The 24,817-nt window shown below is 41.0% G+C and overlaps 1 protein-coding gene across 1 annotated transcript in view; it reads right to left on the bottom strand.

Annotated features, from left to right (window-relative positions):
* Nucleotides 1–563: 563 nt before the first annotated feature.
* Nucleotides 564–24,817, bottom strand: part of PLB1 (phospholipase B1) — a 69,897-nt gene continuing 45,643 nt past the window's right edge. The window contains exons 38-53 of the mRNA XM_066314432.1: nt 23,956–24,027; nt 22,295–22,366; nt 20,041–20,101; nt 19,311–19,369; nt 16,241–16,299; nt 15,048–15,091; nt 13,744–13,843; nt 12,301–12,352; nt 10,478–10,558; nt 9,399–9,464; nt 8,752–8,846; nt 7,500–7,581; nt 6,035–6,139; nt 4,826–4,921; nt 1,336–1,410; nt 564–857 (exon numbers count right to left, since the gene is read on the bottom strand). Of these exons, the coding sequence (XP_066170529.1) occupies nt 636–857; nt 1,336–1,410; nt 4,826–4,921; nt 6,035–6,139; nt 7,500–7,581; nt 8,752–8,846; nt 9,399–9,464; nt 10,478–10,558; nt 12,301–12,352; nt 13,744–13,843; nt 15,048–15,091; nt 16,241–16,299; nt 19,311–19,369; nt 20,041–20,101; nt 22,295–22,366; nt 23,956–24,027 (1,341 nt within the window). The 3' untranslated portion in view covers nt 564–635. The remainder of the gene's footprint in view (nt 858–1,335; nt 1,411–4,825; nt 4,922–6,034; nt 6,140–7,499; nt 7,582–8,751; nt 8,847–9,398; nt 9,465–10,477; nt 10,559–12,300; nt 12,353–13,743; nt 13,844–15,047; nt 15,092–16,240; nt 16,300–19,310; nt 19,370–20,040; nt 20,102–22,294; nt 22,367–23,955; nt 24,028–24,817) is intronic.

Genomic DNA, 24,817 nt, shown 5'->3' with positions numbered 1-24,817 from the left:
AGTGCTTACTCTAAACCAAGGACTTTTCAGTTTCCCATGCTCTGGCAGCTGGGAGTGAAACATGGCCAGGATAGCTGACCTGAGATGGCCAAAGGGATATTCCATACCACAGAACGTCATGCTTACTATATAGACTGGGGGAAGAAGTCCAGGAGAGGCTGATTGCTGTTCAAGGACAGGCTGGGCTTCAGTCTGAAGGCAATGAGCAATTGTAGTATGCAGCACTTCTTTTTCTTGAGTTTTATTCCTCTCTCTTTTTTGTTGCTTCCCATTGCATTACAATTATTATCATTACATTTTACTTTATTTCAGTTACTAAAACTGTTCCTATGTCAATGCATGGGTTTTACCTTTTTCCAGTTCTTCTCCTCATCCCACTGTGGAGAACTGAGTGAGCAGGTGCATGGTATTTAGTTGCCAGCTGGTATGAAACCACAGCATACTTTGAACTTCGTCCTTCACCTGACTGGTCTGCAGAAGATAACTCTAAAATAAATTAGTGATCAATGTTATTTGGCCCAAAAATTCCTGGGCAACCAAGAAGCTTCATTCATATCCAACAGTTATTTTTATTCTGCTACTCTCTGTGTCACAGCAGAGAGCAGCCTCAGAGAAAGGTGTTTGTTCCACTTCTGTTACATGGAGGTTATTTTAATGTTGTTTTCTCTGTCAGCCTTATGTTGGTGCTTCTTGGTTCTTCTTCGTGACACAACCCAGCCAAGTAAAGAACCCACTAGGACCCCGGCTACTGCAGTCACGATGACAGCCCAGTAGGGGACTGAAGATCCTGTTCTCTCCAAGCTGAGATCTGAATTTCCAAATCCACTATTTCTTCGTGTGGAAAGAAAAGGTTTCTCCTACAAAGGGAGAGCAAAGACTTTATTGACCCCAGACCACTCAATGGGCAGTATTCCAATAATTTGCTACTGCCCCTTCTCCGAGAGGAATGGTAGATCTATAGACAATCAGCTGGTTTTGCCTTCTCTCTATTTTAGCCCAAACACTCTCCTACTCTATTGCCTGAGAATTCCAAGAACACAAAAAAGAAGTCACCTCAGAATCAGGAAGGGTGGCATCACTTCCTAATTTGCTTGCCGCAAACAAGGAAATGGAAATACACAGACTCATAAGAATTAGCTTTAATGAGAGGCTTTCCACTACAGTGAGGATAAATCTTTTTGTCTTAAATAGATTTCCCTGTCTGTAACAAAGCAGGAGTATATTTTAGCTGTTTGAAACCTTCACAAAGACACTCTTTTAAAGAGTTCTACCAGTGTGAAGAAAGGAGTAAAAATAGAGGTAATTAATGGAGAGAGCAACTTGACCTTTACTTACAGGGTTTGGACACCTGAGTTTTGATCTGTCATGGGTAAAGTTGTTGTAAGTCTGCTTTTCACCAACTGGCTCCAGCTAAAGAAGAGAAAAGCAATGTTAAAAATAATGATGAATTTTTTCTTCTCAGACTCTCTTGATTCAAACAGTTACAACTTCTTATCCAATCTTTTGCTGCTTGCAGTAACAAAGAAGTGTGGTAAAAGGAGCACAGGAAAGTTTGCAAACATTTTAACACTTGTGAACTGAAGACATTGAGAATCTGATGTACTGGCTGCAGAATAACTCCCTCCGAAGCAAAGACTGGGATAAGTGTTTCTTCCTTTTGCATTGCTCTGAATACAACATATTTTAAATGCTCAGCTAAAGCAAAGTGGTTCTGCCATGTATTCATCTCAAATGGCAGTGTAAACCACAAAGGAAAAAACCCACATGACAGATGTTAGACCTATTATTTAGCACATTACTTAAAAAAAGGTGCCTAGGTGTCATGGTAATCAGAGTTACTTCAGAAATAACAGAGTTACAGAGAGAGGATGGGATGATGCCAACCTTTGCAGTCTTCACTTGGACAAGAAATTCCCTGAGAATTTTAGCTGAGACTGGGTTCACAATCTTGCAAAAAGCGAGTTAAACAGAGCCTTTTATATTATCAGTTGTCAGCTAAGTTGCAATAGCTGACCACAAGCTCACCCCGAGCCCATTTCCAACCCAGCATAAAATATGCCCAGGCTAACAGCAGGCAGTTGTGCTTGGCGAGGAGAGCACATACCACCGGTTGCCATAGTTAAGCTAACGAGTAGAGGCTTGCTCAGTCCTGTTAACTGAAGTGTTTACAACTGTTGTATGGACATGCCTGAAGTAATGACTTTAAGATTGGTCCATAGAGAACTGCAAAGTTGTCATCCAGCACTTCTGGGAATACAGCACAGAGCATGGCTGTTGCTTCTGCTATTGTCCATACAGGCATTTACTGTCCTCAAGGGATTAAAGTGTCAGCTGCATACTGAAGAGAAACAATACAGCAACAAGACCAAGACAACATGTAAAAAACAAATTTTATCCATAAGATTTTCATATGGAAACACTAAAAATACTTTCTCTCTCTAGTTAATTTTTAACAAAGATTTAAAAACCACAAATAAATTAGCAGGGACTGCAAAAAAATATGAACTACAGAAAATATAATTAGGGAAGAGAAATAACAAATGAAGAGAAGATGAGAAGCAAAACAGGTTTGCTGATGGTTTGTAGGGTCCTGATGGACTATTTTATGACTCCGAATTGCTTGGTCCACCCTCCAGCTAATGCAGTGAAGACTGAATTTGGTAGTTTTGTTGCACCTTAAAGGGAACAGCTCTGTTTGTATGATGTGTGGCTTGTATCTCACAGCATTCTGCCTGTGGTGCAACTGGTTCTTTGTAGATAATTGTCGTTCTTCCCATGCCAGGGCACTTGGTAAGGATTCTGGCACAGAGCCCAGACAAAAGATGATAAAATGCAAAATCCTGTAACCACCCATGCTTACTTCATCTTTATGCAATCTGTTCTTCAGGAGCATTAGCTTCTGAGCTTTAAAGATGATAGTATCCTCAAATCCATGAGCATACAGGACAAATTCTGGAAGAAACCCACAGCTCCACTAGAGCATGTGGCAAGCATGGAGGCAGAACACAAACCAAACACTCTGTGTCTCCTGACCTCAGCCAAAGACCTGAAAAGATGTGTTTGGGACCAGCAGAAACCCCTTAAGGCTACAGAGTCCTCTGACTTCAGAGAACAGGAGCACAGTTTGTTTTGCACAAAGCCAAAACGGCGAAGAACATTATGGCGAGAGAGAGAGACTCTGTAAGCCATCCCAATCCCTGCCTACCCACACAGTGGCCAGGCACAGTCTGGCCCTTTATGTGCACAGACAAGAATCCGTGTCATTTGGCCATAAGCCTGCAGCCTGCCGAGCTTTTCAGGGAACAGGGAAACAATACAGCCTTACAGTAAGCTTGCACAGCCTTGCCGTACAAGGACTGTAAGGGATGTGTTACAAGAACTAGATTTAAATAGTAAACAGTAATATCTGCAGTTGGCATAGACTGACAGATCTCTATGGGAGGGAAGAGTTGTGCTTTGCATCAGTAAGAACCCGATCCCTGCCACCGCAGTAGAAAGCTTTGTGTCAATATCCTTAAAAGCGTAGGAAATGAGTGACAGCCTGGACAGAAAAAAAAACTCTGGTGGCATAGGAAAAAACACTGATGGTGATTCAGGAATGAGTAATGGCCACTAGGAATACCACATGGCAACAGAAACCAAATTTAAGACCGCCATATGCCCAGGTACTGTCTCTTTTTTTCCTTGAAACCCTCAGCTATGCTCAATTTGTATTTTTCTACATTTGTCTGGGGTTTCTGGCCCACCATTAGCCCTCTTTAAGCTATGAAGCAGAGTGAAGCCCACCAGCCTGCTGTCATCTGGAGTCCCAGACAGGGAAGCCTGATGGAAAACAGGCAGATTTGCTGTGTGTGCACAAATCAGTTACTCTGAGCATGTGCTCGCATTGTACATTCTATATTCCTGGACTTACAGCTTATATGCTATACTGGGCAATTGTACAGATTCCTTCCTGCCCTTCATTTTCCAGCTCATTCTGGGGTATCCTGTAAGTTTCTTATCTTGCTCAAACTTTTACTTGGACAGAAAAGAAATTCCCCTCCTTTTATGCTTGTTTCTTGTACAAACTAGGATGCTTCTGCTAGCACAATGTATTTGGCAACTGGTGTTTACAAGACAAGGGGAAGAAATATTGCTGTGGCATAAAAATTCCATAGTCTTCCTTCCAATGTGGAGAAACATTTCTGAAAGCAACTGTGACCTTGGAGTAATCTAGTCTAGCTTGTGCCTCTGATACCTTCTTCCAACACTATTCGAAAGCTATCATTTCCCCCAAAATGACAGATGGAATGTGATTACAAGCATCATAAGTTTGATTTCAGCCCCCCATTAGTTTTAGTGACTCTACTAAAACCACCTCAAATACAAGAGTGGGTGGTACAACATGCCCACACTATTAATGGCAGCAAAACTTCAGTCCTATATATGTTTTCCTAATAAATGCAACAGAATTCACTGGAGAAGGGCAAGCTCATTGAACAGACCTTTTCAGCAAACCTACAGAACTGAATGTTTAACTAGGCTGATTTTTTTGTTTTAATGCAAGTTATTTAGCAACTCAGAAAGGAAGTTTTCATTACATTAAGACTCTTGGGACTTATCATTTTGAATGAGCAAAGACTTATGCCCTTTCATGCAATATAATCAGTTTGGATTACATTCCTAAGCAATGCAGAGTGAGAAGTTGCTCAGAGATGAGCAACCCCCTCTTGTGTGGATACCAGTTTTATGTCTTGCTTACTCTTTTGTTTCAGACACCTTTCTCACGATTTTTTGTAGACACTGCTACTACAAACACATAGGGATCTAAATTGCAACCCCTTACCATATTATTCCAGAGAGCCATGGCCATCTCAGCATAGCCTCTTACACTGAAATGAAAGCAGTCTGCAGCAAAGAAACTCATATCTGGCTTGCCGGTCTGCAATAAAAGAAATAATTTATTTCTCAGCAAATTTCAATCTTTGAGATCTGACATATTATATCTAATAGTATACTGTACTTGATATATCACTTCACAATTTTGGTATCTTCCTAAAGAAATATGTTCATGTTTTCACACTGGAAATAAACTTAGGTGCTCCTAACTGTGGGCTGATTACTGCACCTTGAGACCTTCTGTGTAATGCAGCCCGCTGAACTTCACACAGAAATTTTCATAACAAAACTAAACTTATCATTAAGCCAACAAGGTTGGCTGTTACCTTGTTAAGCCAACAAGGTTCACAGCTGTTACAAGGACCCTGCCATTGACCCACATTCCATTTTGTACAGAACTGATAGAAAAGTGCTTATTATTGCTTTTTAAGCTTCTGTGACTCAGACTTACAACCTTTCAAGTGTTGAAATTTCTGCAGAATTTCAGATAACAATGAAAATGGTGGGCTTATCCAACTGCGGCAAATGTGTCTTTTAGAGGGGATTTGCCCCATTGCTACCTGTCTGGTGACCACTGGTCGACCTTGTAGGCTGACAGAAGAAAAAGAATTGGGATGGTATGAAAAAAGGATCTGTACTATGCAAAACTGGATTGTTTTGATGAGGATTCCTGCTGGATATTTGTATCCTTAACTACACAGCATACATAATGCTAAGGCTGCAGAAAAGAAGGAGAATAAGTGTTTGGTTTCAAAGGTTGCGTCCTGTTTCTGTGCTTGGATGAGTCAGAGATTCAAGTGCTGGTCTCCATTTGAAGAAAACCTGAACACATTCCATAACCTAAATCGGGAAACTATGGTGAATGCTGACCAACCTCAACAAGGGAACAAACATGCAGTTTAGAGGAAGTCAGAGGGTGCCTAGTTTATGGGTGCATGCTATGAATATTTCCTAAAGACATTTTGAGTCACAAGCAGCACTGTGAATCTTCTGGCCTTCTTGTGAGACCTCCTCTCACTCTTACCACAGATTCCACACTGTGCCGACTAGACTGTGCAAAGAGAAGAAAACACTGTCCTTGTGGCATGGATCGTACTGCCTTAAGAGAAACCAAGATAGTGTCCCTTGCCTAATGGGAAAGCAAAACAGGACTCACACTATCCAGGGGCAGCAAGGTGTTCCGGAAAAAGGGCTGGATGACAACATCAAAGTCCTCCCGCTGTTCGTACCGACCGCTGTTGATCAGCTGCAAGGCTCCAGCCTGCATGGAGGGGGGATAATGAGTGAAAACAAAGGAGTTACTTGCAAGGCTCATCTACCAGTTGACAGCTACCAGAAACATGCAGATTACACATCTTTCAGTGTAGGAAGCCGTAAATTGTTAGTGTAAATCCAGATAAATCTTATAAAGCAGTCAAGAAAATGGCTAAGAAAATAATTTGGTTCATGAAGAGATTTTTATGAGGAAAATGCACAGAAGCTGGATTATTTCAAAGAAGCAAACAAAAAAGAGTAAAAAAATATAAAGTATAAATATAAATAAATATATTAAAAATATATTGCTTAATTTAAAAATAGAACAGAAAAAAATGTAGTTCAAACATTACTTATAGAAACCAAAACTGCACAATTGCAGTGAGATTAAAATTTGCAGAATATTATAAAAAAAGGAACAAGGCCAACATTTTTAGAAGTGACAAATGAGTCTAGAATGCCAACCTGAGGCTGAAGCGCATTTGATTTTTCAGAAAGATGTGTTTGAATTACAATCATCCTTAAGCATTGAAAAATTACCTGCTGCTTTCAAAAATTATGTTCACAGATATTCATAGAAATAAAAAAACCATTCTATTATAACTTGTCATCTTATGGGTATAACTGCTAATGCTCCTGGTCGTATCTCAAAACATTCCTAATTCCTCTTCCTTAGTTAAGGAAAATGACCCCTCTAGTAGGCTTATACAAGCATTACCCAGGGTGAATTTCTTGAGCCTTGTCAGATTCATTGGACAACAGCCACTGCCAGAGCCAGAATGGAGAACATAATGTGATGTGATACAGTGAATTCCTGTATTTGTAAGAACATAGATGGAAAAAGCTTCTGCTCCAATAGCTATTTATAGCCTCTGTTAATTTTGAGTGAATCTTATGCCTGAGGCTATGAAAAGTTACTCTCAGATGGCAAGCTGGCCCATGGTTGGTTTAGTTAATTTCTTCTGCTAAGAGTAACCACAAAACAGCTGATGCAAGGTCATTTGTCACTCTTGGAGTGACATGTTAATTCATGTGAGCTACTCATTGGACTCATAACAGACTAAGACATATCAACAAAGCAGCCATCGTTACTAAATCCTTTTCGGCTGTTATAACAGCAGCTGGAAACAGAACTGGTCTCCATCTGCATCCAGCTCAGAACTGAGGTCACATCATAAGGCAATGTGGAAAGTCTTGCACTGCTACTAACTGGTTAGCTGGGTAGGGTTTTGATTAGGCTGTAGCCAAGTTGTTTTCCAGTTATCCCTCTCTGTACTGCTGAGGATATGCATGACAGGAAGGGCAAGGAGGGGAGCAATATAAAGAGACACAAGTGAAGATGACCAGTTACAGAATCAATGCGTTACCTGATAATCTCTATTAACTCTCTTAATTTCTCGTAATTCAGAAGAATTTTCCTCTGGGTTTAACAAACATGGGCAAACTCTCCTTCAATGAAAGAAATAGTAGAATTAAAAGCCAGTCTAGGATAGTCTGTTCACAGTTCTTTGGCACTCTGTGTCTGCCTCAAGAAGCTCAGGAGAGGTGCTCAGAGCTCACATGCAGAAGGGAGACAGCCACCTTGGTGGCTTAGGAACGGACAGATACTTCAGAAAAATAAAAATCTCTACTGACTTACTTTTCAAAATGAACACCTATCACAGGCAGAAAGAGCTGCCAGATCCACAGCTCCTGAGTCAAACACAAAAAAGTGTTCAGTGTGCCACACATTAAGCAGGAAATCGCATGTGTTAGAATAACAAGAAAACTCACCCCATGAATGAGCTTAGAGCAGAGTTTAAGGCATCTGGGAGTTTAAAGTTAGAAAAGACAAATTTTTCATGTAGTCTGAGTCCTTGCACCACTCTGTTTTATTATGTTACCTTCATAACAAGAGGTAATAACTTGTGCTTCACTGAAATTCATCTTCATCTTCTAAGCATGTGCTTGGAATGAATATGAAGACATTGAGCAAGATCATCAATTCATTATTTTCCCTTTCAGTGTGTTCCCGTAGTTAATCACTCGTATTTTTAAAAATCTGTGTCTAAGTTAATTTGAATTCATTTGGCATCACCTTCCAACTACTGGTCTTGGTTATACCTTTCTCTGCAAGACTAAAGAGCCTTTTCATGTCCATTCTGAGGCCTTTAAAGACATGGCTTTCTGAAACAAGTCTCTCAACCTTCTTTGAGTTAAGATTTTGCCTCCTTCATTAGGCGCAAGGAACAGCTCCTTGTTGTGCTCTGCTGCGAGCAGCCCAGCCTGCAGCAGAGGTAATGCAGCACTGGTTACAAAGAGAGGAATCAGGGATGTCGGCCTGTGCTGCTTACCAGCAGATGGCTGGGCAAAAAAGCCTTTGAAGTTCAGCAGCACAGCAAACATATGTTGATTTGTGCTGTGTCATGCTGCTTTACAGCTGAGAAGTGAGCTGCTATCTACAGGTGCATGCTTTTCAGCTGAAGTATTGCAAGAAGTAATAGAAAGTTGAAGGGAACTAGTGCATCAGGTAAAGGCAGCAATGCAAGTAGCTTGGAAAGTTCAGTGTGGATGTCCTCTTGTAGAAACTGAGCCAAAAAAAAATCACTTTATAGGCAAAGAGCTGTTTTGCTCACTTACTTTGCTGCCAAAGCACACTCTGAAGAGCTTGCTGTGATTTGACGCAGTCCAGAGAGCTCCAGCATCTCCACCATGTTGATAAAGACTCTTGGGAGCTGTGAGGATTATAATAACCAGACATACAGACATGTTACAAATAACAGAACATGATACCACTACAAAGAGCAAGAAGTGCCATCCGTAGGTCAGGGAGTCAGTGCAAACTGCACTGGCTGCAGCCAATGGCATGTGTAAGGATGATGTATAAAAGGAGGGGGAGGGAGACAGACGTACAGTGGCTGTCAGCCAAAAAGATTCCAGCAGCTAGTACAAACTAGCCAAAATGCTGCTTCACTCTCTGGGACATTTCCATTTGCTCTAGGGTAAATGAAACTTTTCATGGTTGGTTTAGCCATGAAAACTGTCATGGTATGTTTGGTCCACAGCATAAATATTGTCAAACACACAGTTTTTCTGAAACTGCAGCCCTCTTTCTCAGGGCATTAACTAGTACAGTCACTGAAATGCAGCACTGAAGAACAGTCTGACTCCAGCTATTTGAAAGATGACCTTGTACGAAACATAATCACTGACAGTCTATCAGAGGTGAGAAAAACATCAGTGTACTTGCCAGGAACATAGCTTGCTAGGGTATCTTAAAAGCTTACCTCCTTATAGAAAATATCCAAAGTGTCCTGAAGGTGCTTTACATACTTTTGCACTAAATAGGTTTCCTGTTTAAAAAAAAAAAAAAAAAAAAAAAAAAAAGGAGCATCAAGTTTGTATATCTTCTCACAGATCACCTTGTTCGTTCCTGAAAAAAAGGTGGGGTTTTTTTGGGTTTTTTGTTGTTTTTTGGGTTTTTTTTGTTTTTGTTTTGTTTTTTTTTTTTGTTGTTGTTGTTGGCAGATATCTTTCCAGATCAAGAAGTTTACTGGCACATGGAGATGCCTGAGGTATCTTGGCAGAGCCTTTCCCTGATAACGACTATATTATCACATTTTTGGATTTTGGGTTGTCTTTTATGGGACCCAGAGCAGACCTGTTTACCTTATGAACAGAACATTTATTTTTATATTTTTTTCTCAATCTGGAGAAACGGAAGGCAGTCAGACCCCACAAAGCCCATAAGAAAAACAACCTTGTGACTATAATTATATAAGTGTAGCTGTAGGGACAAAGGCCTCAGGCAGCAGCCTGGAAAGGAAAGAGCAAAAGAGAAAACAGTGCCTGGTCATTTCAACAAGCTGGGGTACAGACCCCCAGTCTGTGCCACACAGTTTCAGAGGGGATGACCACTGACAGCTAAAGAAAAGACATATTTTTCATTGTGAACTGATGTAATTATTTTGGGTGTCATTCTGAAGCAAGAATGTGGCATCCTCAGTAATTATTGTGTGGAAATGTTTTCCATAAGTCTTCACTTGTGTCCCCTAACATGCCTGAGACACAACACTGATTACTTTGTCCAGTTAACCAGGGAGAGCTCTTCAGCTTAATCTTTGTGTTTTGTTCAATATGAGCAGGTTCCTAGTACTTAAATAATGCATTTTTCCTGAGCTGCAGTGCCCCTGTATTAAAAGCTGTGCACTTGTTCCTGATACAATACAGATGAAAGGGGCAGGACTTCCAAGTGCTTTTTAAACAAAGAGGAACTTTGGCTCCCTGAAAGAGAGAAAGGCCATGTTTCCAGGACTGGTCACCTGCCAAATGCCTGGATGAGCATGCCTAATTCAGAGATACAAACCTTGTCCAAGCAGTACTGGCATAGGTCTCTGCCTCCAATAAGGATGGTAATCAGCTTCCAGTCTTCCTTGAAGTTAATTTTCTAGTGGCACATAAAATAAACAGATTGCAGCATCCATTGCTTAGGCATGCAAAGGAAATATTCACAAATGGGGCTAAATGGGGCACAGACAGTTGGGCAGAACAAAGGAGGTATGCTGAGTTAAGCTGGCAAAAGAAAAGCATCTCTCCAGGGGGAAAATCCAAACTGTTTGCTAGTCTACTGCAATTCACCTTGGCTTCTGTAAGGAAATTCCCTTCAGCAGACAAGTTCTGTCAGGGTAACCAAGCACGGAAATGTGTCTGTGGCAGCAAGCATCCCTAAATGAATGTCAGCTTCAGAACAGGGATGGACAGGAGAGATCTGCCAGCCATGGCTGCACGCTGCAGACAGCGTGGGGATAAAGCCGCGTGGGAGAGGAGGCTGGAGTGACTCATGTAGCTGTGGAACTGGAGCTGCTGGGGATCCCTGCCAGCTGGGCAAGAATTATCCCGTGGCCAGGAGGGGCAAGGGGTGCCCCAGGGAACAGACAGCTGGATTAAAATAGAAGAGTCCAGGAGGCTGGTGACTTCACTGAGCTCATATAAGGGCAGCTGCAGCATCCACGTCACCGAAAGCTAACAATAGGCGCTGCTGAGAGCTGGATCTCATCAAAACATTTTGTAACATTCAGTACAAAGAAAGGAATCAAAGGCAACTATTTTTAGTGTAGTGCATTTACATAACAAACATCTGCGAAAGGATCCCACAAATAGAGGGAGGGCCTGGGAATCACCCATAGGTCTGAATTCTCCTCTTTAATCGGCAATTTGCTCAGAAAGACTTTCATGAAGGGGCAATGTTATAGCAGGGACACACTCCTCTCCCTTTTTATAAAAATGCATAAAAAACTGTGAATAAAACAAAGCAGAACAGCCTCTCCTCTTCTATTCTATTGAAAAGCCATGCCAGCTCCCTTCACTCTGCCAAACAATTGGCAATGCAGAGTAACTGACAGTGGGGTGAGCATGCAGCATCCATCAAGAGCTCTGGCATGGAGAGCCACATGCTTTGACAAATCCTGCTTATTCAGTGCCGCCTTTTCCCATTCAGTCTGAGCCAAGGAGCACCAGGCACTCCCATTCCCTTAGAGGGAATGCTCTCCCTGAACCAACAGCTCACACCCAGACAGTCATCCACTCAAATTCAGCCAACACTCAGAGCAGGGCAGCCTTGTGTTTCTCAGATTTCTTCCCCTCCCTGCTTTTGATGCCCTTTATAGCCCTCAGTGGAGTGAGCACAACACTAGATCCCCTACTAATTCTCTAAAATATCATGGTGTGACAGAGATTCATCCATTCCTGGGGTTACTAGTCACTGATTAATTATTTGCCTGCTCAGAACCGGACTTTGAGAGGGCTTTTTCTCCTGCAAAGACTTCAGTAGTCCCTCTTCCCAGTACTGCAGATATTGTGACTCATGTTGGTCTGCAGGTACCTGCTTCAGCAATTTTTACTCAGCCTTTATGACCTTCACTTTGAAGGCTGCTGCACAACAGAGCAATCCTGTGATCTCACCAGAGCCTTCAGATTTCTCCTCTTCCTCACTACCATCCTTACATCTCCTGGCTGCACTGCACCCTACATTAGGGGCAATTCACATGCCACATTCATCTTGCAAAGCACAGCAGAGACAAGGACTTTTCTTTCATCAGTAAAACACTCTTCATGATTCAAGCATCCTATTAATTACAGTCATCTCCCAGAGACCACGGCAGCACCGAGGTGTGCCCAAATCCTACTTACCGAGCTGCTTCTCATCAGCTCCACCAATGCACGCGCTTGGGCTGGCATATCACTAGGAGAGAGAACAGAAGATTATAGATGTGTGCTCTAAAAGCATGGCACCTTCTTGATCCCCACTCCTCATTGCAGGGGATGTCAGGATCAGCAGAAATCAGTATAAGGAAAGTGATGCCTCAAAAGGCTGAGCAAACACTGAAGGACCAAGTTGCACAAGTGAATAATCTGATCTGAAAAGGCTTCAGCTGGGATGGCTGCCAAGTGGCAGGAAACTGGTATGAGTTCTTCCCATCTAAGAGTTGGCCTCAGTGCATTTTGTTTGGGAAAAAACACTAATGTCCAGATGCACAGAGACATGGAGTTGCATAACTCACTTGAAAAATCTAGTGGGGGAGTTTGGTGCTGACACAGAAGCTGGGCACCTAACCAGCCTTCCTGATCTGGCCTTAAATTCCTATGGCTTGTCTTATGGCTGGAAGAAAGTGCTTACATTGTGGGACTGCCAGGCTCGAGAGTCCCAGTCCAGCTCTGGACAGGATGCAACATCCACGGGCCAAAGCACAAACCATGCTGAGACACCAGCTGGAAACCAGCTCCTGATATACTAGAAAAACACTGGGCTTGAGCTGATAAGCCCTGCCTCTCTCCAGCAGCTACACAAATGCAGTCACATTATTTGGATTCCTAGACCATATTGATCATGCTGAGTCAGCTTTGCTCTGGGAACCTATGAAATATTTAGTAGCTATACAGGCTTTGATAGTTATCCTAAATCTCTCTTGCAGCAGATTTAATGACTGTTAAAGGTGTCACAAAAAACTTTGGAAACCAATTCTCTGAGTATTCATGATGCGGGCACAGTGTAAGCCATACAAATTCTTACATGTTTTGGTTGTTAACAGACTAGATTTTTTTTTTCTTCAGGAGGAGAAAGGAGTTATTTTCCCAGCTGCTTTTTTTTTCTTTGCACTGCAAACAGGGATAATTTTTAATGCCATTAGGGTAGCAGTTGGCTTCTATTTGTTAGTTTCAGAGACATTCTCCAGAAATCAAGGAATAAAAGAGATGTTCATGATTTTTTTCATCATTATAGATATTGCCTGACAGTAAATTAGGGACCTGTACATTGAAGACTGAGCAGACAAAAGTACTGGTTGAATTAGAAGCATAACTAAGGCACTAGCTTAAAAATTATGGGCAGATAGTGAATAAAGAAAGGAAGCTTGTGTCTAATTTAGAAAAAGATAACAAATAAATCCCTCAAATACTGAATTGAATTAAAAAAATAAAACCCCAAAAATCACAAATAAAAACATCAGATCACAGAAACACGCTGTGTACCAGCAGGTCATCAGCATTACCTCAACCCTGACATGCATCACAAAGGTAACCTGCCAGTACATCATTTCTCACCCCTTTGCCTTTCTCCTTTGGGATTGTCCTTACCGTGCTGTGGCATTTCTCTCTGCAACGTTGAATCCAGCTGTTTCCTTAGAATGGCCAGTGGAGAAACCAAAGAGGTTTGGATTGAATTTCTTCAAGATGTCTTAAAAACAAAAACCACAGAGTTTAACCATTCACAGTACAACGAGCAGTGTTGCCTCCCTGCAGGAGCCAATTGAGTGGTGAGAATATGGACCTCAGTTTTCACTATGACTTTACAGGAGCTAGAGACACATCTGCTTTGAAGACTCTACTTACTGTCCAAATTTCATCACTGCAATTTCTCTCCATGGGCCTGAGGAATCAGGGCCTGGTGGCCCTGGAGATACATAGGTGGATCTTGGGCAAATCATCAGTCTTGAATGTAAGTGTCAGAATATTTGTGGTTACTTTCTTTCCTGTACCAGAAGCAAGTGGGCTGAATATGGCCCTCTACCTCTCACTCCTCCAGCTAGATAATAATACTTGTGTCAGAGAAGTGAAATTTTTTCATTTTTCTAGATTTCACTGAAACTTTCAGTGGGGAAGCATGATGTCTGAAAACTGTTGTTGTTACTTTGTCTGTAGTGCTGTCTAAAACCTCTTTATAGAATCTCATTTATAATGCATAAATGAATTGTGCCTTCTATTTTTCTTCAAACACAGTGGTATGCCTGGTACAAGGCAAAGCACATCAGATTTTATTACAAACAATGTCAGGTATTGTCAAACTGCTCTACAGCATGGATCACATACAAATAGAGCAGCCATTGTAAACCAAGTGCCTTCCAATTTATTGTCACTTAGTGATTTCTATGGAAACTACAGGCCAAATTACACAGAGCACTAGGACAAAAATTTATAGTACTTTTAGGGTTTTTTCCCCGCTGCTATGTAGCCACTTGAAATCATCAGGAAGAATCATAGCTTTGTCAACAGTCCTGGCTAGATGGATTGCTAATTGTTTCATAACCCTTCATTTGTCCACAGACATTACAGTCAGTCACTAGAAAGCACAAAACAAAATAAGGGAGGAGCAGGTCTGCCATGAACTTCTGTCACCTTCAGCACATTTACTCCTAATTCTTTTGCTCAAAATGACGATACAATCACATGCAGGTCCTGTGATGTGGAGGGGCTGAATCAACTTTACAGCTAATCAGGTCAGCCTGGATTTCAGCTCTCACTCACATGAACTGCTTATATCCACAACAGATGGACATCCCCACCATTTTCAAGGAAAGAATGACCATTTCCAGATGTTTCCTAGCATCCACTTAAATTACTTCCAGTGTAATACCCAACTTTTGCTTTTCTAGGATACTCACTGGGTAAAGTAGCCTGGATCTCCAGGGTCTCATCACCTCCAATACTACAAAGGGAAAGAACAAAATCACCCGGTAGGGTTAATCCTGTAGCCATCTGTCTTACTGTCACCATGTGTTGTTGTAGCAGCCCAAGAATTAAAAAACAACCTCCCCCCCAAAATACTTGCTTCAAACAGGACTAAGGAGATAAACCACAGGAATTCAGGGAAAGTAGTGAAAGGATAACTCACATTAAATAAAGCAGGGTAGCACTAAGATAGAAGCTATGCCTTCAGGCTGGGAACAGACCACATTGGGAGAACTGATTTTTCATCTGGACATGCTGGGATACCTATCATAGAAAGGCATTATTTCCTTCCTAAAGCTGCTCCACGCTTCCTTGCTGAAACTACATCTGCATGCAGTTATGCATAGGAGAGACTACATTAAATATTCATTAGCTAGCTATTTGCAATTCTGCAATGCCAATTACAGAGAGCCTCTGCCTCTACCATTCAAAACTCATCTGTGTGCAGAGCCAATACACTCTAACACCACTTGTGGCAGCCCCTCCTGAAAATATCCATGCCTGCAGGCACATGCAAAGGGATACAGAAAGAGCAAAGAGGACAATGCATACATGCACACACATCACCCCTGGGGAGTAGGCAGTTTCCTTCCACTCTAGCATGGATATTGAGCTTCACACCCTCTGACGACGTGCCTTGTTTGCCCACTTTGCAATAGCAAAGGTGTTTGGAACATCTTCACTGAGAATGTATGCAGTGCTCTCCCCATGTTCGTGCCAAGCCACACTCACTCAGACCTTCTAGCATTAGACACTGCAGTAGATAATCACAGCAACATTTTGAATAAGCTCCAGAGAGACTAGCAAAAGGCTAAAATGTACTGTGACAACACAGGACCATACCTGTAGCAATCAGGTCGGGTTAACACACACACACATAAAAAAGAAAAGAAAAAGAGAAGCAAGAAAAAGCCCACAAAAACGAACACAATCCACCTATCCCCCTGCAGCAATCACTCCTTTTCTCTTCTAGTCCTGACTCCTCCAATCCTTAGCATGCAATACTTGCTGTCAGCATCCTTCTTCTGAATTTACATTCGCAAAGATGTAACTACACAACCAGGTGACCCACACTTTTAGCTGTGCGGACAAAAACAGAGAGAAGAAAATGAGCATTTTCACTCACCTCCAGGAAAGTCCCTTCCAGTCTGTTTGTAGGTCTGGTACTTTGGCACCTACTGCAGTCTGGAAAAGATGGAAATAACAATTGATAAAATACTGAAAGAAAGAAAGCCCTGCAAATTTAGATAAGATAGACATTATGCTGTGAAAGTGCTGAAGCATTCTGGTAACATTACTCTGCATCCAGCCAAGCTTTTACAATAACCCAGTTTTAGCCATAAGTGGTCTGTGTCCTTTTTCACCACCACACACTGGCCTGCAGGCAGCCTTGCATCTCCCATAGTTCAATTTTCCATGGATCTCCATACACAAAAGGAACTCATTGAAATAGCAGACCATCGAGCATCAAAGGAGATATAGTCCAGCCAGAGGATATGAGATTATAAGGTCAAGGACATAAGACTATAAAGCTGCTACTCATACTGTTTTAGGAACCCAGAGGGACCCAGATTAACATCAACAGCTTTGTATTTGTTTGGATTCCTTTCTGATGGAAAATGCTTCATCCTGGCACTTACAGAAGAAAGGTGATTTTGAGAGACTTAATAATCCAGGAAAAAAGCCCCAAACACTGATGAAAAATCCCCATCTAGTTTTAGCTGTACATAAATCAGAGAAGCTGCTTTTTAATCTGCCAAGAAAACAAATCTTTGGTGTACAATCCATTTTCCTCTCCTGGATCCAGTCTGCTACTTCACACACAAACTTGATGAGGTGTAGACAGGATTTTTTTAGCCAGTATAAATAACCATGTTGGTGTGTCTATTGCTTTCATTGTGCATTGGTGTTAGAGAAGTCAGACAGGTGAATTCTAACCAGTGACATGACTAAATTGCTCAATGTTTCATAAATCTCCAACTGTATCTAGATTGACACAGCCTTCCTTCCTGCACTGTGAACTTTCATATTCATCAAAATTAAATAAATACGTAAAACCATCAGAACAAAGACCTCTGTGCTGAATTTGAGTGGCCCACAGGATCAGATCTCTAGCAAGGTCAGCCCCCTGACTTGCATTCAGGGCCGCAAACATGGGAAGGGGTTCTTCTGCAGCTTTACAGTTTTTTAGTGGTCTCACCTAATTCTGTATTCTTCAAAAAGCCATGGCATCAAACAGCCATAAACACTGACTCATTCAGGGATTTTGTGAGGAGTTTCAGGAAGGCCATCCATGCCTTGGTGGATGTTTTGCTGCTTTGCTGCTGCAGTGCCTCTGTGCCAAGGATGGTTACGCTGTACAAAGTGCACGTGGCTGCTGTGGGATGTGTGAGTAGGTGTACATGTGGGAAATTCTCTGCCAGTTTTTCTGGACCCCCCAAATAAATCCCTTAATAAACCCCCCCAAAACACCTTGCTGGGGGAGTGACAAGTGGCAGGAACTGCATGGATAATGGCATTATGAGAACTTGCCTTGCTCAGCTCTTGAGACAGAGACCTCAAGCATCATAATCTGGTCCCTATGACCAGGGCTTTCTGAGATATTTCATATATTAAAAGAACTAATAGTTTTAAAATAAGATATATGTGCTAGTGCACAGACCTAGCATTTGATGTGGGGAAACAAACAAAGCAATTAATTTTAAGAGTCATGGCAATGGATAGGAGGGAGACTATAGTAAAGCATCCCCCACACTTCCAGCAGGTGCTTCCAAATAGGGAAAGAGTTTCAGTTTACCTTCATGCATATTGGGAAGTTTACCTAGAATCTTCCATACCCTTCTGACACTGATTGGCTCAGCGCCAGCACAAGGACATGGATTGGGTTCTGAGAGTGTAAGTCAAAGCCTCTTGGTGATCTTATTGGCTGTAAGCCAGGTTATCCCTCCTAGAACATTCAGTATTTAGGAAGGAGCACTAAGAAAGAACTTTTTGGAAGTGTTTTAGCAAGCTGCAAGAGGTTTTCTCAGGCACCTGTGCACAGCTTTTTATTTTTCTGTAACATGTGTTATTTTGGTATTTTTACTTATTAAACCTTTTGATTTACGAAAGACCTTCGAGGAGCAGTCTCGCTCTAATTAATTATAGCCAATTCTCTGCAGACAGGCTGGACCCTAAGAGATTGATATATTAGCACGTGGCTTATTACACTCTGATCATGTGTTACTCAGTATCAGGAGACTTGTAGCACTTTACTGATTTCTTCTAAGAAAAGCTCAAAGCTTTGCAGCAGGAGGAAAGGCAGGATTACATCAGGTCAAGCAAAATCAGTTTCAGAGCTAATGAGAAGATGCATGATGCATAATGAAGACATGCACACCTGCCTGTAAGATAAGCCTGATCATTTAAGAGCTTCAGACCCTTCAAGTCCCTCTGAACTCAACAGAAACAGAAGCTGCTGGAAGGAGCACTGGTTTAGTTCAGGAGTTAAAATTCATGGGAACTGTTGATGCAAATGTTTGCTTTTCTCCCATGCCAGACCAATTTTGAAGGCCTGCGTAATTCTAGAACTTTTTCTCAGAAAAATTGAGTACAGATCTGCAGAATCCCCTGCTATTCTTCTCTGGGGCCTTTTTTGTGTGTGTGTACTTTTTGTTTTAAACCTCCATTTCTTAGTACTTGAAATACATCAGAGCTTTAACTGGAAGACATCTAACCCAGGAAGCAAAATCTGAAAGCAAAACTCTGAAATACTGAAGTATCAGAATTAGCTCAAGTGGGAAGCACTTCATTTTGTAATCAATTATTTTTTTCAGCAAATGTCTTTCTGCATCAAAAATATCAACTTCTTTTGCTCCTTTTCTTTCATGTCAGAAGAGGCTATTCCTATTCATACTGGGCTATGTCCTAAGACAGCCACTTCCCTTTTTGAAAACACTTGAATAAACTGTATGCAACAGAGAATGGGATCCCATTTCTATTCTGGCCTGAACTATTCATTACTGGACTACACAATTGCCAGTGTCACTCATATCCCTTCAGGCTATTTCTTTGCAAAGGGAACCAGGTAGATGAGTTTTGCTTTGCCAGGCCAAAGCAATTTGTTTTCTGTCTGATGATGCCTGATGTGACAACATCTGGGTAAAAATTGACAACTGCTCTTCTCATTCTAAACGTGGGAATACAGCAGTACTCACAGTCAGGGAATCCCCAAGTGCTCCTACAGCTTTGATGTCAGCAGGCCGTAGCTCATGTACTAAAGAGCAGTGGGAGAATAAAAGCAGGATTACTGACAACACTCAACATACTCTTTAACAGAATAAACATGCAAGTCTTAGGTACCAGTCTGATGCTATTGTAGCAGATTTTTAAGGTGGAAAATGTTCTGTGTGTCACCTAGGTGATATGCATAACTTCTTGCCTTTACTTGCAACAATGTATTACACTAACATGAAAAGAAATAGAATTTAAAACAGCTTAGATAAATAAATGAAAACAGACTAGATATGTTTACAGATGCACATATTCAATCTCTTTTAACTGGCTGACAAGTTTGGGTCATAGATCAATACTTCCTACTAAAAATCTCCCTGTAAAATCTTCAAACTACAACACTGTGCTTGCACTGCACTGCTTAGTCACTAACTCTCCTGGGCAATTTTAATCTGCTGCGTTGCTGTAGGATGAATGATGTATATGATACATGTATACAATAAATGTGATCACATTTATCCACAGAGACATACTTGCAGTCATACAGAACTTATTGTGAATGGCAAGACAGACTTCTTCCCTTTGCCACTAAATATATCAGCTTTTATTGTTTACTTTCCATTTTGGATGTGCAATTTCAACATCTTATTGTTTTTAGAAACAAAAGATGAATTTTTTCCTATGTCTGATTTTAGGTTAGGAGTTCTTTCTCACCTGATGTTGGGACACGACTAGATGGAGTACGATCAGGGCATGACAGTTCACTGCCCCAGTTCTGAAATGAGAAGTTACAAAATTGTTTCATCTTGTAGCTAAAGATAATGTGGAATTCATATATAGTTTAGATGTACAGTGAAGGGCAAAACCAAGTTAAAACATAGATCCTAGTTTGGTGCCTATGTAGCTCAACAGTCTTTTACATCTCTTTGCAGAATACTATCCAAATAATAATTACTTCTGGTGACATTTTCTAGCCAAAGTATAAAACTTTTCCAAAGGCAAAACATTTCATCTTGAAATAGTGCTTATGACAAAGTTCCATTAGGATGATTATTTTTTCCCTCTCCACTGCCTAGAAATTTTGCCCGTGACCTACAAGGTGGGGTCTCCAGGTCTGAAGTCTTGCTCTGTCTCAAAAGACATCAGATGTAAAAGCAAATAAGAATCAACAATAAAATCCCCTGCAAAGTTCTCATGTTATATCAATGTATTATATTATTAATGTATTATTATTATATTAGCTGACAAAGGGTTTGAACAGCAGTCCTATGAGCAGCAGCTGATGGAACTGGGGTTGTTTAGTCTGGAGAAAAGGAGGTGCAGGGATGACCTTATCACTCTACCACAGCGTGTCTCTTCTCCCAGGCAACCAGTGAAGGAACAAGGGGAAATGGACTCAAGTTGCACCAGGGAAAGCTCAGGTTGGGTACTAGAAAAAAATTTCTTCTGAAAGAGTGGCCAAGCATTGGAACAACCTTATATATTCTATTATTATATTATCGTTCCCCATGTACCTAGCCAGGAACCTATTCTTTCCCTAGAAACTTTCAAAAATGGCTTGCTTTTACTGAACATAAAATTTGAAAAAAATCAAATTTTCAAAGCTTTAAAAGTTCCAGTAAAGAAAACAGTCAGGCTCTAAATAATTGTACTTTACCATATATTTTTAGGTGACATAATAGTTATTATGGATATTCCACCAATTGAAGATATTGAATCAAACACACATTGCAGAACACCTCAGTTCACCAGCAGAGAGAGCTGATGAATGTCTCTCCCTGCTTTTTGGTAACAAGCAACCATATTAGACAAGAAGGCAGCAAGGGAAAAACTAAAATTGTTACAGTGACCACCCGTTGCAAGAGCAATGACAGCTGTGTAAACTGATCGAAGGGCCAGCCCTGCCAGAAGCAGGAGGTGAGGCTAGGGGTGTCTTGAGGTCCCTTCTAGCCTCAATTATTCTGTGACTGCACAATTTACCACTGTAAAACTACATGGACCAGTGGTTTTCAGAAAGCATGGTTGCTGTTAAAAACCACCGCAACAAATTCATCTGTTCTTGTAAAAACCATGTTGTAATAGGCTCCACTATCAACCACTGAAGTCTGGCTGCAGAGGCTAGAAAGGACAGATAGGCTTATTTTTAGATCAGAAAGTATTGTTTTACCCTCTCCCTATACTTCTTTCCTTTATCACTTCAAAAGCTGTTGCTGTTGAGATTTAGTGGAAGTCCAAGAATTACCTATGAAAAGTGTAACTCTAGCTCTACAGATAAAGATTCCCTTCCACTCCGGCAAATTAGGACTTCCTAAGACAATAGCTGCTGTTCTTTGGGACCCTCATGGCACACAAAGGTTTTGATAAGTGGGCTAGTCATGAGCACCCTCAGTATGTCAAAGTAGCCCAAGTCTATTTCGACTGCCAAGCAAATAATTGCTCCATTTCTTCAAGTCCTACACACAGTATCTGTTTCTGGAGTTTATTTAACGTGCTTCAAGATAGTTGCTCAGTCATGGTGGAAATGAAGTCCCTTTGAAATGGGATTCCTATCATTGTACAGAGTCACACACCCAATACGTAAAGATGACTGCCCTCTACAGGTTAAACTTACTTCAGTGTAAGGAAGAACAGTGCCTCCAGAGCAGAATAAACCTTCCTCAGATTATTTGGGGGTCAGGGTTCTAAGATAGCAAGTTCCTCACAGTATGGAGAAGCTATCTGAATTAATTCTGCATTCTAGGTTACTTTGGTTACAGTTTTGATACAATTGCACCAGTAACATAATTAATTTTGTTTGGCTTTTAGGAAAACATTTGTTTACACAATGAAAAGTGCAATGCAAGGCAGAATTCTCCGTCTGAAAACTGGTAGTATTTTATGTTATCTATAAATTCAGGGTGACGTGTTACGAGACAAGAGGCAGCTTTGCATAGTTTGTCTAAAATGCAGCAGAAGGTGTAACAATTACCTCTATTGGCTCTCTAGTGGGCTCCACAGGTGTGTAGTTGCTATTCCTGTATGTTCCCAGGAAAGGACTGTTCTGGAGAAAGAGGAAACAAAATAACAGAAGTAAGATAAACTAGGCAATAAGCACGTGGCACAAAGCATAGCAAGGGATATCAAGGTATCATATAACCAAGAAAGTAATTGCCTAAACTATAAAATTGGAATCTGGACTTTGAAACCATTCTCCTTCCTTAAAATCCATAAAAATTGTGTTTAGTACCTTAGGACAAAAATTACATACACCAGATGCCAACTGCAGTTTAACATTTTCCTCTCCTAGCATTCCAAATTAGATTTTATTAGATTTTAGTCTTTTCAAAAGGCACTGATGTAGAATCTAGAGAAACCTGGGCAGATCCTCTGTGTCAGCAGCCGGGAGATGAAAGATTGCTTACTGAAAAGATCATTCTTCCTTCCAAGGGAGGCTGTAGAAATTTCATCAATATTTTTGTCCCTTACTAATGCAACATGCATTCAGGAAGACATACATATCATATAGGCTAAAAAAATCCACCTGGAGGCTCACTTACTTCAATCAAGAGAAACTCCAACATCTGTATAAGGAAGTCTTAAGAAGCACTAAAATTAGAAGGCAGGCTTTTATTGTACTTAAGGTTGCCTCAAAACAAATCATTTTCCATGGCTACTGGCACTTCTATCAATGACATTTTCATAGCACTTAGGCTTACTAAAGGCTTACCATTTCTGCAAAAATATGGCCATATATCTTTTCAAGGGATATAAAAGTTTTCTTTGCCTACTTCTGAAAAGCAACAACTTTGAATAAGAGTGAAGGAAGGGAAAAAAGTATAAAATCCACATTATTTGGCACCGAAGAAGTTGCTGAGTTTATTTAAGCTGCTTGGAAAGAACGCTGGGTAAATGAAGTAGGATCAGTTTGAGCAAATCTGAGGACTTCTGAAATATGCTGGTTAATAACTCAGCAGATTTTCCTTGTCGGACAGGATGGACACAGTATGGGCAAAAGCCTCACGTATAGCTTGAATGCCTGTCTCCAGAACTAAGAAAACCCAGAACTCAGCTCCCTGATCTGTTCAATTCTTTGGCCTTCTTGTTGAAACTGCTGAAGAAAGGGAGCCAATTATTTCTGCCCGCAGCAGTCATTTCCACGTGCTGGTACCTAGCAACTGTCCTGCAAGTTCAGCAGCTTGTTTTGTAACTGCAGAAGCAGTTTCCAAAGAGTCTGAAGTATTCCTCTTATGGATCAGGCCAGGAAAACCAACCTGGCACTAATCCAAGAGATGACATTCTGGGTTTTCAAAGCTGCTGTGGTGCCCAAACCCCATTGATTCTAATGGGAAAGTTAATGCAGCACATTCTGTTGTTTGCTGCTTGAGCTGCCTCTGTACTTCACAAACAACAAAAAACAGCCTCTGCTGCAACGGCAAACACACAAATCAGCATGTTGTCAATCAGTACTCAGGGCACAGCAGAATGGCCATGGGACACCGGCGCAGGTATATGAGAACACCTGTTTGCTCAGAGGTAAACAGAGAACAAAGCTTTGAGTAAACTTATTCCAGATACACCAAATCCCTGCACTCTGCAGCAAGCACAAGCAGTACAGCCTCCTCATGGCTTCCAAAATGTGTGTATGTTTACCTGAGCTGGACAGCCAAGGATGATGTCAGCTGAGAAATCAAATGAGTCAGCTTTCTGGCCTACAGGCTGTAACTAGAAACAAAGACAAAAGGACCCATTTTTTAACAATGTCAGCTCAACTTAAATTCGTATAACAATTCTAATTAAAACTACACTGACATAAATATACCTTTCAAATCCATATAAAGATGCCTGTATTTACAGACCTAGATTTACAGCCAATGCATGTACTTCTCAGAAAGAATATGGCAACTGCAAAACAAAAGAGCAGCTCTAGAAAGAAGCTTAAAATGGGAAGTGGAAAGCTACAGTGCATCAGTTTAAACTCCTGGAGGATTTTGGCAGGCACATGAAGTACCTTGGAATTTTGCCAGAAGGCAAGGTCATAAACTTTCTTCTCTTGCATAAAAGACATTAGGAATCCCTCAATTTTTATAGCTAAGCCACATGATGGCATCTCCAACAAAAGGTTGTTTATGTGTAGAAGATAATACCAAATCTAATTAGAGATACTGCTTGATGATTGCAAGCAATCATGTCAGCTGTTAAAATATTACCTCAAAGTATATGGAAGTTACTATTCAGGATCCAAGATCCTGCCTCTGACTGCTGGGTACTCCTGAACTGCAGTGCTAAGTAAAATGAGTTTGCTTAAGAAATCTTTAGTGACTCATCTTTATTGAGCTTAACTCATTTCCAAAAGTAGTAAAACTGAATGGAATTAAAGCCACTTTAATTCCTAATGAGACATTAACAACATACGGATTTAAAACAAACTTCTAAGTAATCTGTTTTAAATTGACAGATGCAGTTACAATTCTTTATTTGGTGGTTTCCCATAGCAGCCCATAGAAACACCATC

Source organism: Sylvia atricapilla, chromosome 3 (assembly GCF_009819655.1).
Source record: "Sylvia atricapilla isolate bSylAtr1 chromosome 3, bSylAtr1.pri, whole genome shotgun sequence".
NCBI lineage: Eukaryota > Metazoa > Chordata > Aves > Passeriformes > Sylviidae > Sylvia > Sylvia atricapilla.
This window is presented reverse-complemented; position numbering and strand designations above follow the sequence as displayed.